Source organism: Orcinus orca, chromosome 16 (assembly GCF_937001465.1).
Source record: "Orcinus orca chromosome 16, mOrcOrc1.1, whole genome shotgun sequence".
NCBI lineage: Eukaryota > Metazoa > Chordata > Mammalia > Artiodactyla > Delphinidae > Orcinus > Orcinus orca.
Genome location: NC_064574.1, coordinates 62,159,057 through 62,184,097, shown reverse-complemented (window position 1 = coordinate 62,184,097; position 25,041 = coordinate 62,159,057). Strand labels below are relative to the sequence as shown.

The following is a 25,041-nucleotide window of genomic DNA, read 5'->3' as shown; positions in this document are numbered from 1 at the left end:
CCTTTTCCTTCTGAAAGCAAGGAGGTACAGACACAACAGGTCCCCCTCATCCCTGCTCCACAGTGTAGGAATAATCCCATGAGGCCATCACCCCCACTTGCCTTTTTTCCTTCTTCTCTAAACAGAAATCCACAGCCAACCAGAATCCTGTGGGTCAGCAAATGACCAAGCCAGATACTTTTTAAAGCAGATGGTCCTGCTTTGAAAAACCTACTTTGCCCCCATTCCAGCTGATTAAATGCACCCATATGGGTCAGGATTTGTTCACTTCAACCTGAATATTTGCGTCTCATTCGAGTTTGTTTGTGTTTGTTTTTTGCCCCGTCTGAAAATCTCTTCCAAGCTCGAGGGAGATTTCTGTACTAAAGAAACATGCGTTTTCTTAACACCCACAGGCGAGGGAACGAGACCTCTTTTGTTCCCTCGAGAAGGTCTGGAGGACGTAGAGTTATTGAAAACGCGGACGGTTCTGAAGAGGATATGGACGCTCGCGATGCAGACTTCAACGGAACCAAAGCCAGTGAATGAACAACTTGCTCAAAACAGGACAGAACCAAACCCAGTGGACTCCTCTTAGCACCGTCTAAATCCATTTTCAAACTCCAAACATCACAGACACCCCTCACGATGAATATAAAGACCACTACCCTGCATTCAGGGCATCAACTTAAGTTTGGAATGATGTACCGAAGGAGAAAAACCCAACAAGAGACACAGACACACCCACTCCCTCTGCCGAGAACTGTGCAGAGATTTTGAATTTTTAGAAAAATATATCCATGGTAACTAATCACTGGCAACTTAGTTTACATGAATTGGGGAGAAAGTCACCACGATGGGTGCCACTGTCCCCACCCCCAGCCCTTCCTGCCCTGTGGACTCTTCCATCGTCCCGGTGGGCCCTGGTTTGAAAATTCCTCTTCCCTCCGGTTCCCGCACATCAGATGCACACAGTTCACCGAGACCAAGTGCCTTCTGTAGTCACGTGAATTAAAAAGGAGACGCCGCTCAAACGGCTAAGAGCAGGAATGTCACACTGTTTTATATGCACCCCAGCTGTACTTAAGGACACCCTCACTAATAAAAGGTTATAAATCACTAGAATAGAGTTGACTTTTCTGTTGTTTTCTAGAGAAAGAGGACGGGGTGGGGGGGGTGGCCTCATTTAATCCTCATGACAACCCTATCAAGTCAGGGTTATTATTTCATTAAATGGGGAAACTGAGGCCCAGGGAGGTGAGATGAATCGTCTGAGACCCCACAACTGGCCAAGAGCAGAGCAGAGACACAGAGTGAGTGTGAGTGAGGGGCTCCTCCACACAGGAGGTGGGTGGCTCGAGGCCCAGGGAGTAGGACCATGCCCAGGAAGAACATATTTATCAATCAAAACAGCACGTATTTAATGTGAAGAATGTGAGTTCCTTGAATGTTTGAGTTAAAACACAAGACTTCGCCCAGCAGGGCTCGACAAACTTTTCCTATAAAGGCCCAGAAACTTGAGTATTTTAGCCTCCATCATGGTCTCTGTCACATTTTTGTCTTTTTTTAAAAAAATTAAACCACCCTTTAAAAATGTAAAAACCGTTCTTGGCGTGAGGGCCATAAAACCCAGGCCTGGGCCCGTCCCTTCCTTGGCCTGCATGTCCTAGACAGAGGTCCCTGGCGAAGTTTCCACTCAATACATATGATTCCATACACCAACTCCATGGGATCAAACAGACTGAAAAGAGGGGAATTACAGAAACCAAGGACGCACTGAATGACCAAATGCGAATACACCCTGAACAGGACATGCACGTGTCCCAATACAATTCTAAGAAGCTGACTCGAAAGGAAATCTTTAAAAAAGTAGTTTTTTTCATAGTCACTTGGTTAAAAAAACAAGTTTTTCATCACCAGATAGCAAACACAGAAGCACAAAGGCAGCAGCATTTACTGACCACCACAAACTAGCTGAAAATCAGTTTCTCTTGATTTTATTGTTCTTTTAAAAAAATAGAAGTACATCTTTTACCGATATAGGTTAGAATGTTGCCAGGGCAACGAAGTGGGCACTCAAGTTTAATTCTCTGCTGAATTTCAGTAGCATTTGAAAAGTTCTGTTTTCAACTCAAGGATATTTTTGCTGTTCTTTTGGAAAAATAACTTAGTAACAGAAGGCCGTTAAGCTGCACGCACGCGCTGGAATTCATGTGTTCTTTTTACTTGCGTCCAAATTGTGAGACTGCCGTTCACAACCATCAGGGATCAGCTGCACGCCATCTGTGTGGAAATCCTGGGTTCGTTTCTTCTTTAGTAAGGAACCTCCCACCGACAGTCTTGGTGGTTTAATCTTATCCGAAGGTCACCCCAATTATTTCACCAAGGCTTTGAATGAAGTCCTGTTCTTAGGGGCTGCATTACCAAGGCCATCACACCCCAGAGACCCTAAGGGTCCTGAAGCAGAGGTCACCCCCAGGCCAGGACAGAGGGGCTCAGGACAACTTACAGCCAGGATTGGTCTAAAGAGGACACAGAGTTTCCACTGACCTGGTCCCACAAAACGTACTCTGAAACTCAAGCATGCCTCTAAAAGACTCAGTGAGAGGCAGATTAAAACGTCTCAGAGGTACACCACACCACAGTTTAAATAAAAGGTACATGCCTGTTCTGTTCTTCACCCCTAGATGTGATTTCAGTGCACTGATCCCTGCTGTGCCAAAGAGCACTGGAGATTTTGTTCTGGAAGAAGCTCCAGCAAAGTGGGGGCCGGAGTGAGCCTGAGATGGGCTCAGACCCCACTTTATAGGTGTCCCCGGTCATGAAAAACACCTCTCAAGACCAATCAGGACTCAGGTCTGCTGAAAATGATGGAGCAGCCTCAGCACCCACGTCGCCATTTCCAGAGGGTCCGCTTTGTCCCTGTCCATTGGCAACACCCCGACAAGGAGGCCAGGGGTTATGAGATGGCATTTCCTGGGGACGACCACCCGGGGCCACAGGCGATCCCCACTCCCCACCGTCACTGGCTAGTGCGACTGCTTGCTCGTATATCTCAAACTAACTTAAAAAAAAACAAAAACCTAGTTTAAAGAGGGAAGGAGGATAAAATGACTCCTGCACAGACACCGGGGCCTTGGCTTCCGTGGATTTCCTAAAGCAACATCTTGACTACACCCTGGGCTGACGGCAGCGATGGTGAGGAAATATTTGAAGGCGGCTTCCCAAATTCCAGGCGTTTTCCCAACCTTCAGACAGAGCAAACCAAATTAGGCGGACATTACAGCTGCTATAGACTGGCTAGCACGGGGCCCCACAAAGTTATAAGAGTGAATATCAAGGTCGGGAGCAGTGTCTCACTGGGTCTCAATTTTCTCTCCTGTGAAATGAAGAAAAGGACACTGGCTATCTAGGGCTCACATGCCCAAGGCCACGCAAAAAGCCCAGTCGCAGAAGACGCTCCAAAAAAACACCCACATCTAAAGGTCCGGAAGTTATGTGCAGGCAGGGGAGAACGATTCTTCATTTCCTGTCCTCTGTCTGCCACTGATCGCTCCCAAATTTACGTGGCCTGGGGTCCAGTGAGATAGTGGCGCATCTTACAGAATTCTAGAATCTGGAAGCTGCACTGATTTTCTTCAGGCAAGAAAATAAATGAAGCTGTTAGAGGTCAGATTTGTGTTTTCCAATCAGGTGACTGGCTTCAGGAATCTAGTCTGGCTGATTCAGTTTCCTGAAGGTTCTAAAGGTTAAAAAAAAAAATCCTCTTTTGGGGGAAGCAGAGCAGTGTTTGAAGCTTGAGTCTTAAACAAGGGAGTGATTTATACAAAGGACATTCTCACAGCATGACCAGAAGCTGGGGCTGCAGAATCAAGTAATAAAAATGACCCTCTCCTTGGCCATTTGCCTAAACCAGCACACACACCACCTAACTCTGTCTTAAGGGATGGAGTAGAGGATAATACCTCATTGACATAATCCTGCGACTTTGAAAAATGGCTATGGGTCAGGGGTCAGAGGCTCCCGGCTGGAGAGGATGGGTTCTCCCGACACTGAGGAGGAACAGCAGAAGGTACTGACCCTTTGTCACCCAGAGGCACGCTGGTGCTGCCTGGCCGTCTGTCGCCGCCGTCTCTGTTCTTGCTCCCCCACCCTGAGGCTGGGCCACTGGGTCGGTTTGGGGACTGATCATACACGAAGTTCCGGCAGGAAGCAAGTTTGGACTCCAGAGCCTGGAGAGAAATACGCTTTCCTGTCTCACGCTGAAGACAAGAACTCTTGCCTCTCACCAGAGACCATACACATAATAATAGCTTAAGACAGTGGTTGTCAAACTGGGTTGTGTGTTAGAATCCCAAAGCGTGCTCCACCCCATCACCAAATTCAATGTATGTCCAACTCGTAGAACTGGTAGTCTAAGATATTTAGGAGCTTCCAGAAGAGTCCCCAACCCGACCTATGATTTAAGTCTGCCTACAAGAAATATGAAATCAACTTTTGGAATCATTCACTCTCTCCGCTACCTTGTAAAACATGCACCACGTGGCAGGAGGTTTGAAGAAGGACTTGCCTCGCTGTAAACAGACCCTCTGGAAACCAAATGGGTACTGAGATCACCCTGAGCTTCTGTATACTCTAACTAAACATAAAAACCTGCTTATATAACAGCGATCCAAAAAAAACAAAAGCCAAAAGGAAAAACATAGAAAACGAGCTGCAAGCTTCTATTAACTCTGAATGCATACATTCTGGTCAATGACAGACTGGCAGGACTTAAACTCTGTGGCTTTCCAGGCATCATTTTTAAAACTAAGAAAAATAACTACAGAGAATATCTATGTGATTTCTTAAGCACAAAAGACTCCTTCCCTGGAATTAACATAAAACCTATAAGGTCATGTTCTCTGCCCTAGCCTTTCAAGATTTTCCCTTTAACTCCCTGAGAAATTAAAAAAAGGGAAGGCAGTTTTCAAATGTCTCTCAGTTTTTTCAAATTAAGAAAAAATATCATAGATACCATCCGAATCTCCCAAATTTCCAGGGAAAATGGTACAGGGAAAGAAAGATACAGCCGGGGGTCAAAGGGTGACTCAGGGTCACAGCCCGGGTGTTTGTCAGGAACAACACCCATAGAAGCACAGCGACTGTAAGGGACACGAGAGCCAGGGTGACACCTGCACCTAATGAAGCCTCTGCCAGAGGGGAAGCAATAGGTAAGGTCACCCCTCAAGTCTCCTGAAGACAGAAGACACCACACGGACCCTGGGGAAGCGCCGTCTCACCCCCACTTTCCGCAGCAGGTCTCCCACAATGTTGAGGGCAGATATCCGGGCCGCTGGCGTGAGGGGGGTCCCCCCAGTGGAGTCGTCCAGACCTGCGTGTGCAAAAGGACGCACACATGACACCAACACACACTCAAAAGTCTGCACTAACGTCTCTGAACGTGAAACCTGGGGGTGGGCAAGCAAGCCCCTCTGATCCCAACGCTGCCCTGTTTCGGTCAATGGTTTGTTGCCTAACATAACAAGAGCATATCTGATGACCAACTTCTTGCAGCCTTATAATGACTATACTTAATATTTATCTTTACCTGCTATTCTTTTTAAACAAAATCAAAACAGGCCCTCTTAAACTTCTAGGAATTCCATACAGTTAATTAACATTAACAGCATCTGAACAAGCCCCACTGGTAAGGGTTCTGCTCCTCAGAGCCTCCTCTCTCTTCAAAGCAGGGCTCACGGAGCAGCAGGACCAGCATCACCTGGGCGCTTGTTAGAAACGCAGGATCTCAGGCCCTGCCCAGACCTGCTAAATCTGAGGCCCAGCTGAGTCGTGTGCTTATTCAAGTGTGGTCTAGCCTGGGATTGTGGAAACCTCACACTCTCTTCATCCTGGGCACAAGCTGAGGGACAGGGAGCATGTGGTGGTGTAACCCCGGGAGCCGGCCTGCCATTTGCCAGCTGCGTGATGTCAGGCCAGCTCCTTAACTCAGGGCCTCAGTCTCCTCGCCCATCACATGGGGACAGCACTTGCATTACTTGCGTCTTGGGCCATGGTGCAAATCCAGTGAGGTCATATGTAAGTACAAAGCACAGTAAGCAGAGGGACTGGCATATCCCACGTGCTCAATAATTGTCTATTTTTATTATTTACTATTAAGTGGCCCAATCAGAGCCTCACAGTTAATTAGTCAGCAGAGGGGCTGGGGAAGAACTCAAATTTCTTGGTTTTTACTGCATAGCACAGGTTATGCTGGGTCCAGTTCTAGATGATGTATTGCTGGACCCACAGAATCCTTTTTAAATTTTTTATTTGGTTACTGAAACTTTTAATTTGGGAGATTTCATATTAGACAAGAGGATTTCTGGCTTCTGGTGAAGAGTGGAGTGTCTGCTGAGCCCACACCTCTTGCGGTAGAAGCAGAGTGGCAGCTGCCCCTCTGGATGAGGCTTCCATTCTCTACTTTGCCGCAGACTCCACTACTCCCTATCGTCTTACATCCAAGAGGCTCCTCCCACGCACCACAATGGTCTGCCCCTGTGAGCACCCCAGTTTTCTCCCTGCTGTACAGCCTGGTCCTGCTTCTCTCTCACCCAGGACCCGCCCCGGTTCTCACCCAGGAAAGCTTTGTGAAGCCAAGAGAACCCTCCTGATTCCCATCCTCCTTACCACGTCTGAATGTCCCAGGTGTGTTTAAGCTAGAGCTGGGTCCTCGATGAGCTATGGGGGTGGATGGCACGGAACCAGTGGCCTGTACAGCTGTGTCTGTCCTTTCAGCTTCCACAGAGCTGGGCATGGGGGTCCTGGGTTTCTCCTGCTTTTGCTGCACAGCCAATTCTTGCCGCAAATCTGGGCCAGGAAAAGGATTCAGATTTAAGTCTCTGCTTTGAGTGATGAGGCAAGGGGAGGGTCAACAGGAGACACTGGTCAGCAAGAAGAACCATCAGAGTGAAAAACTCCAGGTGGAAACCCTGAATGAAGCAAACCCCACAGGACCTTGCCTGGAAGGCTTGGTTTTCCTTTTGAGTAAAAACAAAAAGGTTTAAAATTTTTTTCAAATCATGGCAGTGATACACTACTGCTTTTACTGTTTTAAGAGAATTCAAATGTATCAAGGTATACACAGAATACTCAGTGAAAATGTGCTTTCCCAACCCGTCCTCAAATGCCCCTTCTCACTCCTAATCAACTGTAACATGAGGGAGATCTTCTCAATCCTTTTTCCCTGCATTTCACACATAGAGTTTATATGTGTATCTATTAAGCATATAAGATGAATAACTTTTATTAAGCGTAAATAGAAACATACATCTACTATCTATGTGTTTTCCCCCCTTCAATGGTATGTCCTAATAGGCTTTTTTATTTATTTAATTTTTTTGGCCAAGCGGCATGCAGGATCTTGGTTCTCCAACCAGGGATCGAACCCGTACCCCCTGCAGTGTAAGCACGGAGTCTTAACCACTGGACTGCCAGGGAAGTCCCTTAACAAGTTTTCTATGACTACATTTATATCTATACCGTATTTGTTTGAACAACTGTTTAACTAACATTCCACAAAATAAATCTATGTAATTTACTTAAGCACTTCATTACTGATGGGCATTTAGGAACAACTACCTTTTAAACTTAAAAGAGTTTTTCTTTCTAAACCCCCTTCTACTGGCTAAACATTAGAAACGAAATGAATGTCATAAACAATTAATTGGGACTTTAACAAAATCTCTTATGGACCCAACTTGGATGACTTGCTAATGTCTTAGAGTTAGAAAGCTCTACCTTTGGAAGTGCTACCTCCAAAGAGCAAACACTGATGAGATTCTGGAGGTCCAAGCCACGTGTATCAGCAGCCATCAAGTCACAAAAGAAATGGGCTGGCTAGCAATTCCATCAACAGGCATTTTCTCCCCACAAAACTCCTGTGCTCCTGCTGGGCATACAGTGGGTGCTGGGCTTAAATACCCACAAAGGGTCTCTACAGGGTTGGACATCGGACAATTCTTAGCACAGGGTGGGGACCAAGGCTCAGCCTGCCCGGTGTGTTCCCTGCCCTCAGAACACAGGTAATGCTGGGTGATGCTGTGGGACAGGACACCCTCAGGCCCGGAGAGGGCACAACGGTGGTGAAACACACAGAGCAAAGCCAAGGCCTCCTGACCTCTGGCTTCATCCTTCAGTCGCTGAACAGATTCTAGGAGATTCTCCTTCTCGTCCAGTTCGCTCTCCAGGAAGGCATTTCTTTCAATGGCTTGATTCAAGCGCTGTTCAAAGTCCTCAAGAGACATGATCGTGGCCCTGGGTGAGAGACAAGCAAAGCTGCCCAAGACAGCAGACGGCATATCCGTCTGGCACCTACAGCCCCGGGGAGCAAGAAGGGTCATGCACACATGGTGCAAGTCCCAGCTCTGGCACGTCCTAATCCCACAGAGCTGAGCAGGCCCCTCAACCTTCCTGGACTCAGCTCTTCACCTGCACAGTGGGAACCTCTCAGCTAACGAGGTGCACACAGCTGTCCCGGGGGGTTAAATAAGATCATGTCCATAAAGCACTTAGCAATGAGCCAGGACCTAATTAGGACCATAGACAGGCCCCAGTCAGATGCCACGATGTGGCATGTTCCATCTTGTCTCGGAGACTCACGATGCAGTCGGCATTCAGAACATCCCACTAAAACGCACATGCAATGTAATAACACGCATTTAAACAGCTAAGGGAGGCCATCTTCATCCCTCAGTTACCTTAAAAAGTTAAAAAAGTTCACAACGCCCAGCCCCAGCCCAGCTGCCCTAACAACTGCTTCTTTTGGACAGTGTAGATAGCCACTGGAATGCCGTGTTAAAGGCACTGGCAGGGCTCCCTGGTGGCGCAGTGGATAAGAATCTGCCTGCCAATGCAGGGGACACAGGTTCGAGCCCTGGTCTGGGAAGATCCCACATGCTACGGAGCAACTAAGCCTGCGCGCCTAGAGCCCGTGCTCTGCAACAAGAGAAGCCACTGCAATGAGAAGACCGTGCACTGCAATGAGGAGTAGCCCCCGCTTGCCGCAACTAGAAAAAGCCCACACACAGCAATGAAGACTCAATGCAGCAAAAAAAAAAAAAAAAAAAGGGTACTGACAAGTGCTGCAATAAGGAAAACTGTTTAACTGTCTGGAAAAGCTACCTTCTCTGGGCCTCAGTTTCCTCACATGCAAAGCAGGGGTAATAACTTCCGCATGGGGTGGGGGGCTGGGGAGTGCAGCAACACACAAAACACACAACAGATGTTTCACACATAAGTGCTCAATAAATGTCAGCAACTTTTCTCACTGATCCCGTGTTTGTCTCCAGAAGAACCTTTAACATCCCCGTAACTGTATCTCATGGTGATCAGAAGCATCTGTTTGGAGTGGAACCCATGAGTTAACACCTTGCTCTAACGTGTAAGACTAGCTAAGTGTCCCTGGGGAACTTAACCTCTCAGGGCCTCTGGGCCTCCAACGTCAAAGTGAGGATCAATCATTCATTTATTCACCACTTTCTACTATGTCAAGATTGAGTCGTATTAGTTCCTACCTCAAAGGGTCTTTAGAGGTAAAGAAGATAAAGTTACCAAAAGTGCCTGATTTAAATATCATCCCTTGGGACTTCCCTGGTGGCACAGTGGTTAAGAATCCACCTGCCAATGCAGGAGACATGGGTTCGAGCCCTGGTCTGGGAAGATCCCACATGCGGCTGGAGCGACTAAGCCCGTGCACCAGAACTAATGAGCTTACGCTCTAGAGCCCACAAGCCACAACTACTGAGCCCGCGTGCCACAACTACTGAGTCCAAGTGCTGCAACTACTGAGCCTGCGCTCTAGAGCCCGCAAGCCACAACTACTGAGCCCGTGTGCCGCAGCTACTGAGGCCTGTGTGCCTAGAGTCCGTGTTCCACAACAAGAGAAGCCACCACAATGAGAAGCCCGTGCACCGCAGCGAAGAGTAGCCCCTGCTCACTGCAAATAGAGAAAGCTCACACGCAGCAACAAAGACCCAACGCAGCCAAAAGTAAATAAATTTAATAAATAAATAAATATCATCCTTTGTTGTTTTTAGAGTACAAGACTGGAACCAGTTAAAGTGACCCTAAGGCTGGCATGTCAAATAACAACAAAAGAAGATGAAACAGCTAGGAATTCATGTAGGAGCAAACATGTAAGACTTCATTGTAGGGCACAGAGGCTTGTCAAAATGCAGACATATGGTATGTATGAGGAGGAAGACCCCAAATCATAAAGAAATCAATTCTCCATAAGTTACCTAATAAGTTTAACACCATCTAATAAAAATATGAACGGGGGCTTCCCTGGTGGGGCAGTGGTTGAGAGTCTGCCTGCCGATGCAGGGGACGCGGGTTTGTGCCCTGGTCTGGGAGGATCCCACGTGCCACGGAGCGGCTGGGCCCGTGAGCCATGGCCGTTGAGCCTGCGCGTCCGGAGCCTGTACTTCGCAGCGGGAGAGGCCACCACAGTGAGAGGCCCGCGTACCGCAAAAAATAAATAAATAAATAAATGAACAGGTTTTTTACTGGGGGACACAGGCACCAGGGACTGATTTGAAATATGATGTGATAATGAAACAAGAATGGCCAGGAAAGGAATGTTGGCTACAAAAAAGAATGAGATCTCACCATCTGCAACAACATGGATGGACCTAGAGGGTATTATACTAAATGAAATAAGTCATACAGAGAAAGACAAATACCATATATTCCACTTATATGTGGAATCTAAAAAATAAAACAAATGGGGACTTCCCCGGTGGCACAGTGGGTAAGACTCCGTGCTCCCAATGCAAGGGACCCAGGTTCAATCCCTGATCAGGGAACGAGATCCCACATGCATGCTGCAACTAAGGGTTCAGATGCCACAACCAAGGAGCCCGCCTGCCGCAACTAAGACCCGGGGCAACCAACCAAACAAATAAATCTTAAAAAAAAAAAAAATTGGCCAAACCAGCATTAAAAAAAATAAAAACAAAACAAATGAACAAATACAACAAAACAGACACAGAGTTACAGATACAGAGAATAAACAGGTAGTTGCCGGAGGGGAGGAGGTTAGGCAGAGAAGAGAAATACGTGAGGAAGACCAAGAGGTACAAACTTCCAGTAGCAAAATAAATGAGTCACAGGTATGAAAAATACAGTGTGGGGAGTACAGTTAATAACTATGTAACATCCTTGTATGGTGACACCTTAGACTTACTGTGGCCATCAGTTTGAAATGTATAGAAATACTGAATGACTATATTGTATAACAGGAACTAACACAGTAGGTCAATTATGCTTCAAAACAAACTCATAAAAAAAGAGATCAACGGGGACCCGGCCTGAGGAGCAGTGGCGGGAGCTTCGAGACTAGGGCAGCACGAAAGCTCAATGGAAATGGCATTGCTTACCCACAAGAGACCTCCCAGCTCCACATAATATCAAACGGCGAAAATCTCCCAGAGATCTCCATCTCAACAACAGCACCCAGCTACACTCAACGACCAGCAAGCTACAGTGCTGGACACCCTATGCCAAACAACTAGCAAGACAGGAACACAACCCCACCCATTAGCAGAGAGGCTGCCTAAAATCATAATAAGTCCACAGACACCCCAAAACACACCACCAGACGTGGACCTGCCCACCAGAGAGACAAGATCCAGCCTCATCCACCAGAACACAAGCACTAGTCCCCTCCACCAGGAAGCCTACACAACCCACTGAACCAACCTTAGCCACTGGGGACAGACACCAAAAACAACGGGAACTATGAACCTGCAGCCTGCAAAAAGGAGACCCCAAAAACAGTAAGATAAGCAAAATGAGAAGACAGAAAAACACACAGCAGATGAAGGAGCAAGATAAAAACCCACCAGACCTAATGAATGAAGAGGAAATAGGCAGTCTACCTGAAAAAGAATTCAGAATAATGATAGTGAAGATGATCCAAAATCTTGGAAATAGATTGGACAAAATGCAAGAAACATTTAACAAGGACCTAGAAGAACTAAAGATGAAACAAACAATGATGAACAACACAATAAATGACATTAAAAATACTCTAGATGGGATCAATAGCAGAATAACTGAGGCAGAAGAACGGATAAGTGACCTGGAAGATAAAATAGTGGAAATAACTACTGCAGAGCAGAATAAAGAAAAAAGAATGAAAAGAACTGAGGACAGTCTCAGAGACCTCTGGGACAACATTAAACGCACCAACATTCGAATTATAGGGGTTCCAGAAGAAGAGAAAAAGAAAGGGACTGAGAAAATATTTGAAGAGATTATAGTTGAAAACTTCCCTAATATGGGAAAGGAAATAGTTAATCAAGTCCAGGAAGCACAGAGAGTCCCATACAGGATAAATCCAAGGAGAAATACGCCAAGACACATATTAATCAAACTGTCAAAAATTAAATACAAAGAAAGCATATTAAAAGCAGCAAAGGAAAAGCAACAAATAACACACAAGGGAATCCCCATAAGGTTAACAGCTGATCCTTCAGCAGAAACTCTGCAAGCCAGAAGGGAGTGGCAGGACATATTGAAAGTGATGAAGGAGAAAAACCTGCAACCAAGATTACTCTACCCAGCAAGGATCTCATTCAGATTTGATGGAGAAATTAAAACCTTTACAGACAAGCAAAAGCTGAGAGAGTTCAGCACCACCAAACCAGCTTTACAATAAATGCTAAAGGAACTTCTCTAGGCAAGAAACACAAGAGAAGGAAAAGACCTACAATAACGAACCCAAAACAATTAAGAAAATGGGAATAGGAACATACATATCGATAATTACCTTAAATGTAAATGGACTAAATGCTCCCACCAAAAGACACAGATTGGCTGAATGGATACAAAAACAAGACCCATTTATTTGCTGTCTACAAGAGACCCACTTCAGACCTAGAGACACATACAGACTGAAAGTAAGGGGATGGAAAAAGATATTACATGCAAATGGAAACCAAAAGAAAGCTGGAGTAGCAATTTTCATATCAGACAAAATAGTCTTTAAAATAAAGACCATTACAAGAGACAAAGAAACACACTACATAATGATCAAGGGATCAATCCAAGAAGAAGATATAACAATTGTAAATATTTATGCACCCAACATAGGAGCACCTCAATACATAAGGCAAATACTAACAGCCATAAAAGGGGAAATCGACAGTAACACATTAATAGTATGGGACTTTAACACCCCCCACTTTCACCAATGGACAGATCATCCAAAATGAAAATAAATAAGGAAACACAAGCTTTAAATGATACATTAAACAAGATGGACTTAATTGATATTTATAGGACGTTCCATCCAAAAACAACAGAATACACATTTTTCTCAAGTACTCATGGAACATTCTCCAGGATAGATCATATCTTGGGTCACAAATCAAGTCTTGGTAAATTTAAGAAAATTGAAATTGTATCAAGTATCTTTTCTGACCACAATGCTATGAGACTAGATGTCAATTACAGGAAAAAATCTGTAAAAAATACAAACACATGGAGGCTAAACAATACACTACTTAATAACGAAGTGATCACTGAAGAAATCAAAGATGAAATCAAAAAATACCTAGAAACAAATGACAATGGAGACACGACGACCCAAAACCTATGGGATGCAGCAAAAGCAGTTCTAAGAGGGAAGTTTATAGCAGTACAAGCCCACCTTAAGAAACAGGAAACATCTCGAATAAACAACCTAACCTTGCACCTAAAGCAATTACAGAAAGAAGAACAAAAAAACCCCAAAGTTAGCAAAAGGAAAGAAATAATAAAAATCAGATCAGAAATAAATGAAAAGGGAACTTCAGGACACTGGCCCACAAGAGGCCTCCCAGCTGCACATAATATCAAACAGCAAAAATCTCCGAGAGATCTCCATCTCAACGCCAGCACCCAGCTTCACTCAACGACCAGCAAGCTACAGTGCTGGACATCCTATGCCAAACAACTAGCAAGACAGGAACACAACCCCACCCATTAGCAGAGAGGCTGCCCAAAATCATAATAAGTCTACAGACACCCCAAAACACACCACCAGACGTGGACCTGCCCACCAGAAAGACAAGATCCAGCCTCATCCACCAGAACACAGGCACTAGTACCCTCCACCAGGAAGCCGACACAACCCACTGAACCAACCTTAGCCACTGGGGACAGACACAAAAAACAACAGGAACTACGAACCTTCAGCCTGCAAAAAAGGAGACCACAAACACAGTAAGATAAGCAAAATGAAAAGACAGAAAAACACACAGCAGATGAAGGAGCAAGATAAAAACCCACCAGACCTAACAAATGAAGAGGAAATAGGCAGTCTACCGGAAAAAGAATTCAGAATAATGATAGTAAGGTTGATCCGAAATCTTGGAGATAGAATGGACAATAGAATGGACAAAATGCAAGAATCAGTTAACAAGGACCTAGAAGAACTAAAGATGAAACAAGCAACGATGAACAACACAATAAATGAAATTAAAAGTACTGTAGATGGGATCAATAGCAGAATAACTGAGGCAGAAGAACGGATAAGTGACCTGGAAGATAAAATAGTGGAAATAACTACTGCAGAGCAGAATAAAGAAAAAAGAATGAAAAGAACTGAGGACAGTCTCAGAGACCTCTGGGACAACATTAAACGCACCAACATTCGAATTATAGGGGTTCCAGAAGAAGAAGAGAAAAAGAAAGGGACTGAGAAAATATTTGAAGAGATTATAGTTGAAAACTTCCCTAATATGGGAAAGGAAATAGTTAATCAAGTCCAGGAAGCACAGAGAGTCCCATACAGGATAAATCCAAGGAGAAATACGCCAAGACACATATTAATCAAACTGTCAAAAATTAAATACAAAGAAAACATATTAAAAGCAGCAAGGGAAAAACAACAAATAACACACAAGAGAATCCCCATAAGGTTAACAGCTGATCTTTCAGCAGAAACTCTGCAAGCCAGAAGGGAGTGGCAGGACATATTGAAAGTGTTGAAGGAGAAAAACCTGCAACCAAGATTACTCTACCCAGCAAGGATCTCATTCAGATTTGATGGAGAAATTAAAACCTTTACAGACAAGCAAAAGCTGAGAGAGTTCAGCACCACCAAACCAGCTCTACAACAACTGCTAAAGGAACTTCTCTAGGCAAGAAACACAAAAGAAGGAAAAGACCTACAATAACAAACCCAAAACAATTAAGAAAATGGGAATGGGAACACACATATCGATAATTACCTTAAATGTAAATGGACTAAATGCTCCCACCAAAAGACACAGATTGGCTGAATGGATACAAAAACAAGACCCATATATTTGCTGTCTACAAGAGACCCACTTCAGACCTAGAGACACATACAGACTGAAAGTAAGGGGATGGAAAAAGGTATTTCATGCAAATGGAAACCAAAAGAAAGCTGGAGTAGCAATTCTCATATAAGTTATATATATATATATATATATATATATATATATATATATATGTGTAGTTTGCTTGAGTGCAGTGTTTTTTGTTTTCTGTACTGAATTCATTAGCATGGATCGGTATAAAATTTAGCATAGGTCAATATGTAATTTGTAAACTAATAAGGTCTTATAAGTGAGGAATTAAGTCTTTTAAATTTAATTATTTATTGTAAAGAGCAGAATAGCATACATAAACAGATGCCTAAGGAAAACTTGTATTCTAATATGGAACTCTCATGAACACCTTTTTTTTTTTTTCTTCTAACGGTATGATAGTAGGCCATTTGATTATTTTTATGGCTTTAACTTTACAACAATGAAATATTCGTAAATTTAAAAAAAATAAATAAATAAAAATAAAAATACTTTGACAAAAAAAAAAAACTAAGTACGTATATACACATTTTTAGATGGCTATGAACACACAGTTTTCCCCATTCCCTATTGGAACCACCTCCCGTTAAAATGATGACAGAAAAAAAAAAAATGATGACAGAGAAATAAAAAAATAAAAAAAAAAAAGAAATAAATGAAAAGGAAATGAAGGAAACGATAGCAAAGATCAATAAAACTAAAAGCTGGTTCTTTGAGAAGATAAACAAAATCGATAAACCATTAGCCAGACTCATCAAGAAAAAAGGGAGAAGACTCAAATCAATAGAATTAGAAATGAAAAAGGAGAAGTAACAACTGACACTGCAGAAATACAAAAGATCATGAGAGATTACTACAAGCAACTCTATGCCAATAAAATGGACAACCTGGAAGAAATCGACAAATTCTTAGAAATGCACAACCTGCCAAGACTGAATCAGGAAGAAATAGAAAATATGAACAGACCAATCACAAGCACTGAAATTGAAACTGTGATTAAAAATCTGCCAACAAACAAAAGCCCAGGACCAGATGACTTCACAGGTGAATTCTATCAAACATTTAGAGAAGAGCTAACACCTATCCTTCTCAAACTCTTCCAAAATATAGCAGAGGGAGGAACACTCCCAAACTCATTCTATGAGGCCACCATCACCTTGATACCAAAACCAGACAAGGATGTCACAAAGAAAGAAAACTACAGACCGATATCACTGATGAACATAGATGCAAAAATCCTCAACAAAATAGTAGCAAACAGAATCCAACAGCACATTAAAAGGATCATACACCATGATCAAGTGGGGTTTATTCCAGGAATGCAAGGATTCTTCAATATACGCAAAACAATCAATGTGATAAACCATATTAACAAATTGAAGGAGAAAAACCATATGATCATCTCAATAGATGCAGAGAAAGCTTTTGACAAAATTCAACACCCATTTATGATAAAAACCCTGCAGAAAGTAGGCATAGAGGGAACTTTCCTCAACATAATAAAGGCCATATATGACAAACCCACAGCTAACATCGTCCTCAATGGTGAAAAACTGAAAGCATTTCCACTAAGATCAGGAACAAGACAAGGTTGCCCACTCTCACCGCTCTTATTCAACACAGTTTTGGAAGTTTTAGCCACAGCAATCAGAGAAGAAAAGGAAATAAAAGGAATCCAAATCGGAAAAGAAGAAGTAAAGCTGTCACTGTTTGCAGATGACATGATACTATACATAGAGAATCCTAAAGATGCTACCAGAAAACTACTAGAGCTAATCAATGAATTTGGTAAAGTTGCAGGATACAAAATTAATGCACAGAAATCTCTGGCATTCCTATACACTAATGATGAAAAATCTGAAAGTGAAATCAAGAAAACACTCCCATTTACCACTGCAACAAAAAGAATAAAATATCTAGGAATAAACCTACCTAAGGAGACAAAAGACCTGTATGCAGAAAATTATAAGACACTGATGAAAGAAATTAAAGATGATACAAATAGATGGAGAGATATACCATGTTCTTGGATTGGAAGAATCAACACTGTGAAAATGACTCTACTACCCAAAGCAATCTACAGATTCAATGCAATCCCTATCAAACTACTACTGGCATTTTTCACAGAACTAGAACAAAAAATTTCACAATTTGTATGGAAACACAAAAGACTCCGAATAGCCAAAGCAATCTTGAGAACGAAAAACGGAGCTGGAGGAATCAGGCTCCCTGACTTCAGACTATACTACAAAGCTACAGTAATCAAGACAGTATGGTACTGGCACAAAAACAGAAACATAGATCAATGGAACAGGATAGAAAGTCCAGAGCTAAACCCACGCACATATGGTCATCTTATCTTTGATAAAGGAGGCAGGAATATACAGTGGAGAAAGGACAGCCTCTTCAATAAGTGGTGGTGGGAAAACTGGACAGGTACATGTAAAAGTATGAGATTAGATCACTCCCTAACACCATACACAAAAGTAAGCTCAAAATGGATTAAAGACCTAAATGTAAGGCCAGAAACTATCAAACTCTTAGAGGAAAACATAGGCAGAACACTCTATGACATAAATCACAGCAAGATCCTTTTTGACCCACCTCGTAGAGAAATGGAAATAAAAACAAAAATAAACAAACGGGACCTAATGAAACTTCAAAGCTTTTGCACAGCAAAGGAAACCATAAACAAGACCAAAAGACAACCCTTAGAATGGGAGAAAATATTTGCAAATGAAGCAACTGACAAAGGATTAATTTCCAAAATTTACAAGCAGTTCATGCAGCTCATGCAGCTCAATAACAAAAAACAAACAACCCAATCCAAAAATGGGCAGAAGACCTAAATAGACATTTCTCCAAAGAAGATATACCGACTGCCAACAAACACATGAAAGAATGCTCAACATCATTAATCATTAGAGAAATGCAAATCAAGACTACAATGAGATATCATCTCACACCAGTCAGAATGGCCATCATCAAAAAAAAGCACTGCTGGTGGGAATGTGAATTGGTACAGCCACTATGGAGAACAGTATGGAGGTTCCTTAAAAAACTACAAATAGAACTACCATATGACCCAGCAATCCCACTACTGGGCATATACCCTGAGAAAACCGTAATTCAAAAAGAGTCATGTACCAAAATGTTCATTGCAGCTCTATTTACAATAGCCCGGAGGTGGAAACAACCTAAGTGCCCATCTTCGGATGAATGGATAAAGATGTGGCACATATATACAATGGAATATTACTCACCCATAAAAAGAAACGAAATTGAGCTATTTGTAATGAGGTGGATAGACCTAGAGTCTGTCATACAGAGTGAAGTAAGTCAGAAAGAGAAAGACAAATACCATATGCTAACACATATATATGGAATTTAAGGGAAAAAATGTCATGAAGAACCTAGGGGTAAGACAGGAATAAAGCCACAGACCTACTAGAGAACGGACTTGAGGATATGGGGAGGGGGAAGGGTGAGCTGTGACAAAGCGAGAGAGAGGCATGGACATATATACACTACTAAACATAAGGTAGATAGCTAGTGGGAAGCAGCCGCATAGCACAGGGAGATCAGCTCGGTGCTTTGTGACCGCCTGGAGGGGTGGGATGGGGAGCGTGGGAGGGAGGGAGACGCAAGAGGGAGGAAATATGGGAACATATGCATATGTATAACTGATTCACTTTGTTATAAAGCAGAAACTAACACACCATTGTAAAGCAATTATACCCCAAAAAAGATGTTAAAAAAAAAAAGAGATCAGATTTGTGGTTACAGACGCAGGGGGATAGGAGGAAGGGGAACTGGATGAAGATGGTCAAAAGGTACAAACTTCTAGCTAAAAGATAAACAAGTACTAGGGATGCAATGCACAACATGATAATTATAATGAACACTGCTCTATGTTATGTATGAAAGTTGCTAAGAGAGTAAATCCTAAGAGTTCTCATCACAAGGAAAACAGTTTTTTCTAGTTTTTAATATTGTATCTATGTGAGGTGATGGACGTTCACTAAACTTATTGTAATAATCAGTTTATGATGCATATAAGTCAAATCATTGTGCTGTTCACTTAAACGTATACAGTACTATATGTCAATTATATCTCAATAAAACTGGAAGAAAAAATTGGCCAGAACTCTGAAAAAGAAGAGGACAGGGGCACTAGCTCCCCTAGATACAAAGAACATGCTCTTTAAAGCCTCAGTAATGAACAGTGTGCTGCAGAGTGAAACAGTTATAAGACCAGACAGACCAAGGAGAGCCAAAAGTCCAGAAATAGATCCAAATACATATGAGAATTTAATTTATGATAAAGGTGGCATCACGAATCATTGATGAAAAGATGGTTGGTTCAGTTCTAGGTCTGGGGACTACCAGGTAGCCACCTGGAAAAAATCAATGTTGGATCCACACCTCATGCTACACCCAAAGATGAATTCCAACTAGATCAAAAATTTAAACTCAGTATTTGGTCAAAATCTACTACTGGTTTCTGGAATGCCAGAGAACCAACTTCAGCAGCATTTCTGGCATTCCTGAACCTGTGTGGATGAACGACACCCTCCCCCCCACACTGTATACAATCAGGCAGAGTCAGTAATACCAGCAGGGCACAGCACAGAGACTTACTGTTACTATGTGACTATTTGCTTTCAAATAAAGGTAAGCATCCTAGTTGTCCCCTGAGTGGAAAAAGCTTTATGTCCTTTATATGGTGAAATTCTGCCAACTGATGTATTTGCATATTTATTATCATAAGAGTAAAATGCTGCAATACATAAAAACTGTGAAAGCTGTTAATCTCATGGACAGTTATGAGGACCTGAAAATAGTTAAGCAGGAAAAGAGATTTTCAGTAAATATGAATATTAAGAGATACATCTGTTAGATAACTAAGAACATATCCTTTTTGAGCCAACAAATACTTAAAAGTCTATGTATCACCTCACACCCATCAGAATGGCCTCCATCCCAAGAACAGAAAATAACAAGTGATGGTGAGGATGTGGTGGGAATGTAAAATGGTGTGTCATTATGAAAACTGTATGGAGGTTCTGTAAAAAACTAAAAGTAGAATTACTGTATGACCCAGCAGTCCCACTTCTGGGTACATATCCAAAAGAACTGAAAGCAGGATCTCAAAGAGGTATCCGTACACCCTTGTTCACTGCAGCATTATTCACAAGAGCCAACAGGTGGAAGCAACCCAAGTGTCCACTGACAGATAAATGGATAAAGAAAATGCAGTACATACATGCAAAAAAATATTATGCAGCCTTAAAAAAGGGAAATCCTGTCACATGCTACAACATGGACGAATCTCAAGGACATTATGCTAAGAGAAGAAGCCAGTCACAAAAGGACACATCCTATTTGATTCCATTCATATGGAGTTTCTAATGTAGTCAAAATCATAGAAACAGAAAGTAGAAAAGTGATTATCAAGGGCTGAAGGGAACAGGGAGCGGAATGAATGTTTAGTGGGTATAGAGTTTCAATGTTGCAAGATGAAAAAGTTCTGAAGAGCTGTTGGCCAATAATGTGAATACATATAATACTACTGAACTGCACACTTAAAAATGGTTAAGGTGTAAATTTGATGTCAAATTTTTTACCACAAAAAATTAAAAATAAAGTCTATGTAGGGAATTCCCTGGCAGTCCACTGTTTAGGACTCTGTGCTTCCACCGCAGGGGCCTGGATTCGATCCCTGGTTGGTGAACTAGGATCACACAAGCCATGTGGCAGAGACAAAAAAAAAAGTGTCTATGTAATAACACATAGACACTTTTTTTTTTTTTTTTTTTTTGCGGTACACGGGCCTGTCACTGTTATGGCCCCTCCCGTTACGGAGCACAGCCTCCGGACGCGCAGGCTCAGCGGCCATGGCTCACAGGCCTAGCCGCTCCGCGGCATGTGGGATCTTCCCAGACCGGGGCACGAACCTGCGTCCCCTGCATCGGCAGGCGGACTCTCAACCGCTGCGCCACCGGGGAAGCCCACATAGACACTTTTTTAAAAATTAGATTAAATCAATTTTAATCTTCGTTGAACTTTTTGGCATCTTGGCATTCACATATTAAACAAAATACCCTTTAAGGAATATATTTACTTTTTAGTTAATTCAGTTAGGCCTGGAGTCTTTCAAGTTTATCCTTTCACAAGGTCATCTCCTTCCTCAGTTAAAAGTGAGTCATTTGGTTTTACGGATGTACAGTTGGAGACCAAAATAAGCAAATAGCTGATGGTGCTGAGAAATTACCATTCTTGCTGGAGACTGTCAAATTTTCCATATATAACTATTAAAATTTTATAATGAAATTGTAAATTGTAATGTTTTAAAGTTTTTTTTTAACATAACTTCAGTATTCCAGAACTTTATTTGTTCTATAATGATGATCTGGGTCTCTATCACATCTGATTTTAATATTCAACTATTCAGCATCTGGCTAAAATGTGAATCCAATGCATCTTCAGGAGAGAGAAAGAAAGAAAGGAAACATAAAAATACAAGAAGAAAACATAGGCTAATTGCTTTATAAACGTGGGACTGCAGATAAATTTGCCTACACAGAAATCCAAATAACTTTCAATAGTAACATATGCAATAGACAAAGATGGAAGACAAATGACAAACTCCTAACATTTTCAATTCGTATCATAAACAAATATATAAACATCTCCTAGAAACTGATGAGAAAAAACAACCAGCAATCCAGTATGAAAACAGGCAAGAATACAGAGTTCACAGAAAAAGAAATAAAACAGTTATTAAATATATGAAAAGGAACTCAAGATCACTCATACTTCAGAAATGTACCTATTTGTTACCTATTAGATTGGCAGAAATCCAAAGTCTAAAAAACACTGTTTAGTGAAGCTATTTGGAAAATGGAGACTTACTCACATAGGTGCTGGGAATGGAAATTGGTATAAGTGTAGAGAACAACTGGGCAAAAACTATCAAAACACATATGCATACATCCTTTGACCCAAGAATTCCACTTCTGGGAATTTATTCTACAGATATACATCTATGCAAGCAATGCATATCATTCACTACAGCAACCCGTATCACTGCAAAAGAAAGGAAATGCAGCAAATATCCAGCCGTGGGGGGGATGGATAAATAATTATGTATCATACAATACCAACCATACAATAAAATATTATGCACTTGGAAAAAACCAACAACAAAGAATCCTCTGTGTCCTACTACAGAATGACCTCCAAAACCTATTACGTGACAAAGCAAGATGTACAATAGTACATACATTCTGTATACAGAATGCTCTTTTGTGGGGAAAAAAACGGGGCGGGGGAAATAATACAAATTTCTATTTGAATTTGAATTTTAAAACTCTACCCCTTTGTATATTATTTTTGAATCACATGAATGTACTATCTCTTTGTGATAGACTGCATTATTGGTCCCAATTCTTCATCCTCCCTGTAGCCACACCCTTGCTTTGGCCTCATTGTGGGTGGAATGTACCTTCCCACCCCTTGACAGGGCTTGGCCGTGTGACTTGCTTTCATCAATGATATATGGGTAGAAATGATCGTAAGCCAGTGGCTTGCCAAAAATCAGAAAATACTACAAAGCCACAGGAACCAAGTCATTATGGTGTTGGTAGTAATTCACAAATTGCACGTTAGACAAAAAAGAAAGAAGAATCCTGAATTAGATTCCAGAATATACAGTCAGTCCTCCATATCTGTAGGTTGCATATCCTTGGACTCAACCAACTACAAATCAAAATTATTCAGGAAAAAAAAATCCAGAAAGTTCCAAAAAGCAAAACTTGAATTTACCACTCACTGGCAACTATTTATACAGATTTTAGATTGTATTAGGTATTATAATTAGACATAATTTAAAGTGTATGGGAAGATGCACATGTATGGTGTATGCAAATGCTACACCATTTCATACAAGAGATTTGAGCATCCACAAATTTTAGTACCCTCAAGGGTCCTGGAACCAATCCCCCATGGATACCAAGGAACAACTGTATGGCAGGTTAACAAATGACAGAGATGCGTTCAATTCAGTGGAAAAAAGATGGAGTGTTTAACACATAGTACTGGCACATCTACCTAATGAAAATAAAATGGGACACATATACTAGGTACAAAAATAAATTCCAGGTAGATTAAAAGCATAAGTTAAAACAATTAATTAAAAAATCTTGCAGAAAAATTAAGAGAATACACGCATAATCAAACGATCAAGGAGATGTCCCTAGTGAAGTCTGGAAACCTAGAAGCTATAAAAGACATAATTGAAAAAATAAAAGACATAATTGATGACCCCAAAATGAAACATATTTGTATGAAAACTGATACCACAAAGTCAACAGACAAAAGATTATTTGTAAAAAATATTTTTCAATGTGGGACAAAAGATGAGCAGCAAAAATACACAAAGAACTCTTACAAACTGATTTAAAAAAAAAAAAGGAGGTCCCACTTCTGGTAATAATAAGGTAGCTTGTATCAGACCAAACATCCTATAGATTACAACTACAAACTCTGGGTGAAACGAGAAAAACAATGATCTGAAGGCACTGGCAAAAACTGGAAGGGAGACAACACTTGGAAGAGAGACACCACTTGGAAGAAGGAACAGCAGTGGCTGAATTCTGCATCTTATAAGCTTTGTGTCTATAGCTCCAGTGATTAAAAAAAAAAATCCACCACCTTGGCGGAATGCCAAATTCTGCATATATAACTCTTCCTACACCTCTGGCTGACCCCCGAACCATGCATGTGCATGGCAGACTTGAAGCAGCCTCGTTAAAAGCGTCAAACGGATTTCACCTACTACCCATCAAAGGGAGACAGAGTTTGGAGTTTGAGTTCAGCCTACTTAACAAACAAATTAGAAACATAACAGAATCCATAGTTTCTGCACATCATTCATAATGTCCAGAATATAATCCAAAATTACTAGACATGTGAAAAGCAAGAAAATGTGACCCAAACTCAGTAGAAAAGGCAATCACTGGAACATCTAACATCTGAGATAACCCAGATGTTAGAATTAGCAGAAAAGGATCTTAAAGAAAGTTGTTATAACTATCTCAAGGATGCAAACAAAGAAATATCTGTAGAGGACTAGGAAATTCTAGATCTTAAATATCTAAAATAAAACATTATTGGAACTGGCTTAACAGCAGATTGGAGGAGGGAAGAAAGAGTCAGTGAACTTGAAACCAGATCAATAGAAATGATCTAATTTGAGGAACCAAGACAAACAAAATTAGGAAAAGATATGAACAGAGCCTAAGAGACCTGTGTGACAATATCAAAAGGACATGGGACACAACATGTGTGTAGTTGGTGCCCCAGAAGGGCAGGAAAGAAAGAACAGCGCAGCAAAAATCTTTGAGGAAATAATGACCAAAGTTAAATTTGGCAAAAGACAAATTTACAGACCAAAGTGCCCAGCAAACCCCTAACAGGATAAATACATACAAAATCTAGGCACATCACAAACTGCTAAAAACCAAAAATAAAGAGAAATTCTGAGAGCAGCCAGAGAAAAACACCATATTATATACAGGGGAGTGACTATTCAAATGACCACTAACTTCTGACCTCCAGCAAGGAGACCAGAAGACAGCAGAACATCTTTAACGTGCTGAAAGAAAAAAAACACCTGTCAACCTGGAATTCCACATCC

General features: G+C 41.7%; 2 protein-coding genes across 11 annotated transcripts in view; one reads left to right on the top strand and one right to left on the bottom strand.

Annotated features, from left to right (window-relative positions):
- The window catches only part of MYH11 (myosin heavy chain 11), a 128,074-nt gene extending 126,973 nt beyond the window's left edge, over positions 1 to 1,101 (top strand). For 2 of the 5 annotated variants that reach the window (XM_033428733.2, XM_004270149.3), the window contains one exon: positions 396 to 1,101. In XM_033428733.2, coding sequence (XP_033284624.1) covers positions 396 to 528 — 133 coding nt within the window. In that variant the 3' untranslated portion in view covers positions 529 to 1,101. Of the gene's footprint in view, positions 1 to 125 lie in introns of all 5 variants that reach the window. The other 3 variants (XM_004270150.4, XM_012533245.3, XM_033428734.2) reach the window with 2 other exon arrangements.
- Positions 1 to 25,041, bottom strand: part of NDE1 (nudE neurodevelopment protein 1) — a 50,293-nt gene that overhangs the window by 10,860 nt on the left and 14,392 nt on the right. For 4 of the 6 annotated variants that reach the window (XR_004483487.2, XM_033428745.2, XM_033428742.2 and 1 more), the window contains exons 5-8: positions 8,138 to 8,274; positions 6,649 to 6,828; positions 5,262 to 5,353; positions 4,060 to 4,211 (exon numbers count right to left, since the gene is read on the bottom strand). Coding sequence is in view for 5 of the 6 variants with exons in the window: in XM_033428745.2 (XP_033284636.1) it covers positions 4,060 to 4,211; positions 5,262 to 5,353; positions 6,649 to 6,828; positions 8,138 to 8,274 (561 nt within the window). In the remaining variant the exon portion in view is untranslated. Of the gene's footprint in view, positions 1 to 1,960; positions 3,359 to 4,059; positions 4,212 to 5,261; positions 5,354 to 6,648; positions 6,829 to 8,137; positions 8,275 to 25,041 lie in introns of those variants that run through there. The other 2 variants (XM_033428746.2, XM_004270151.4) reach the window with 2 other exon arrangements.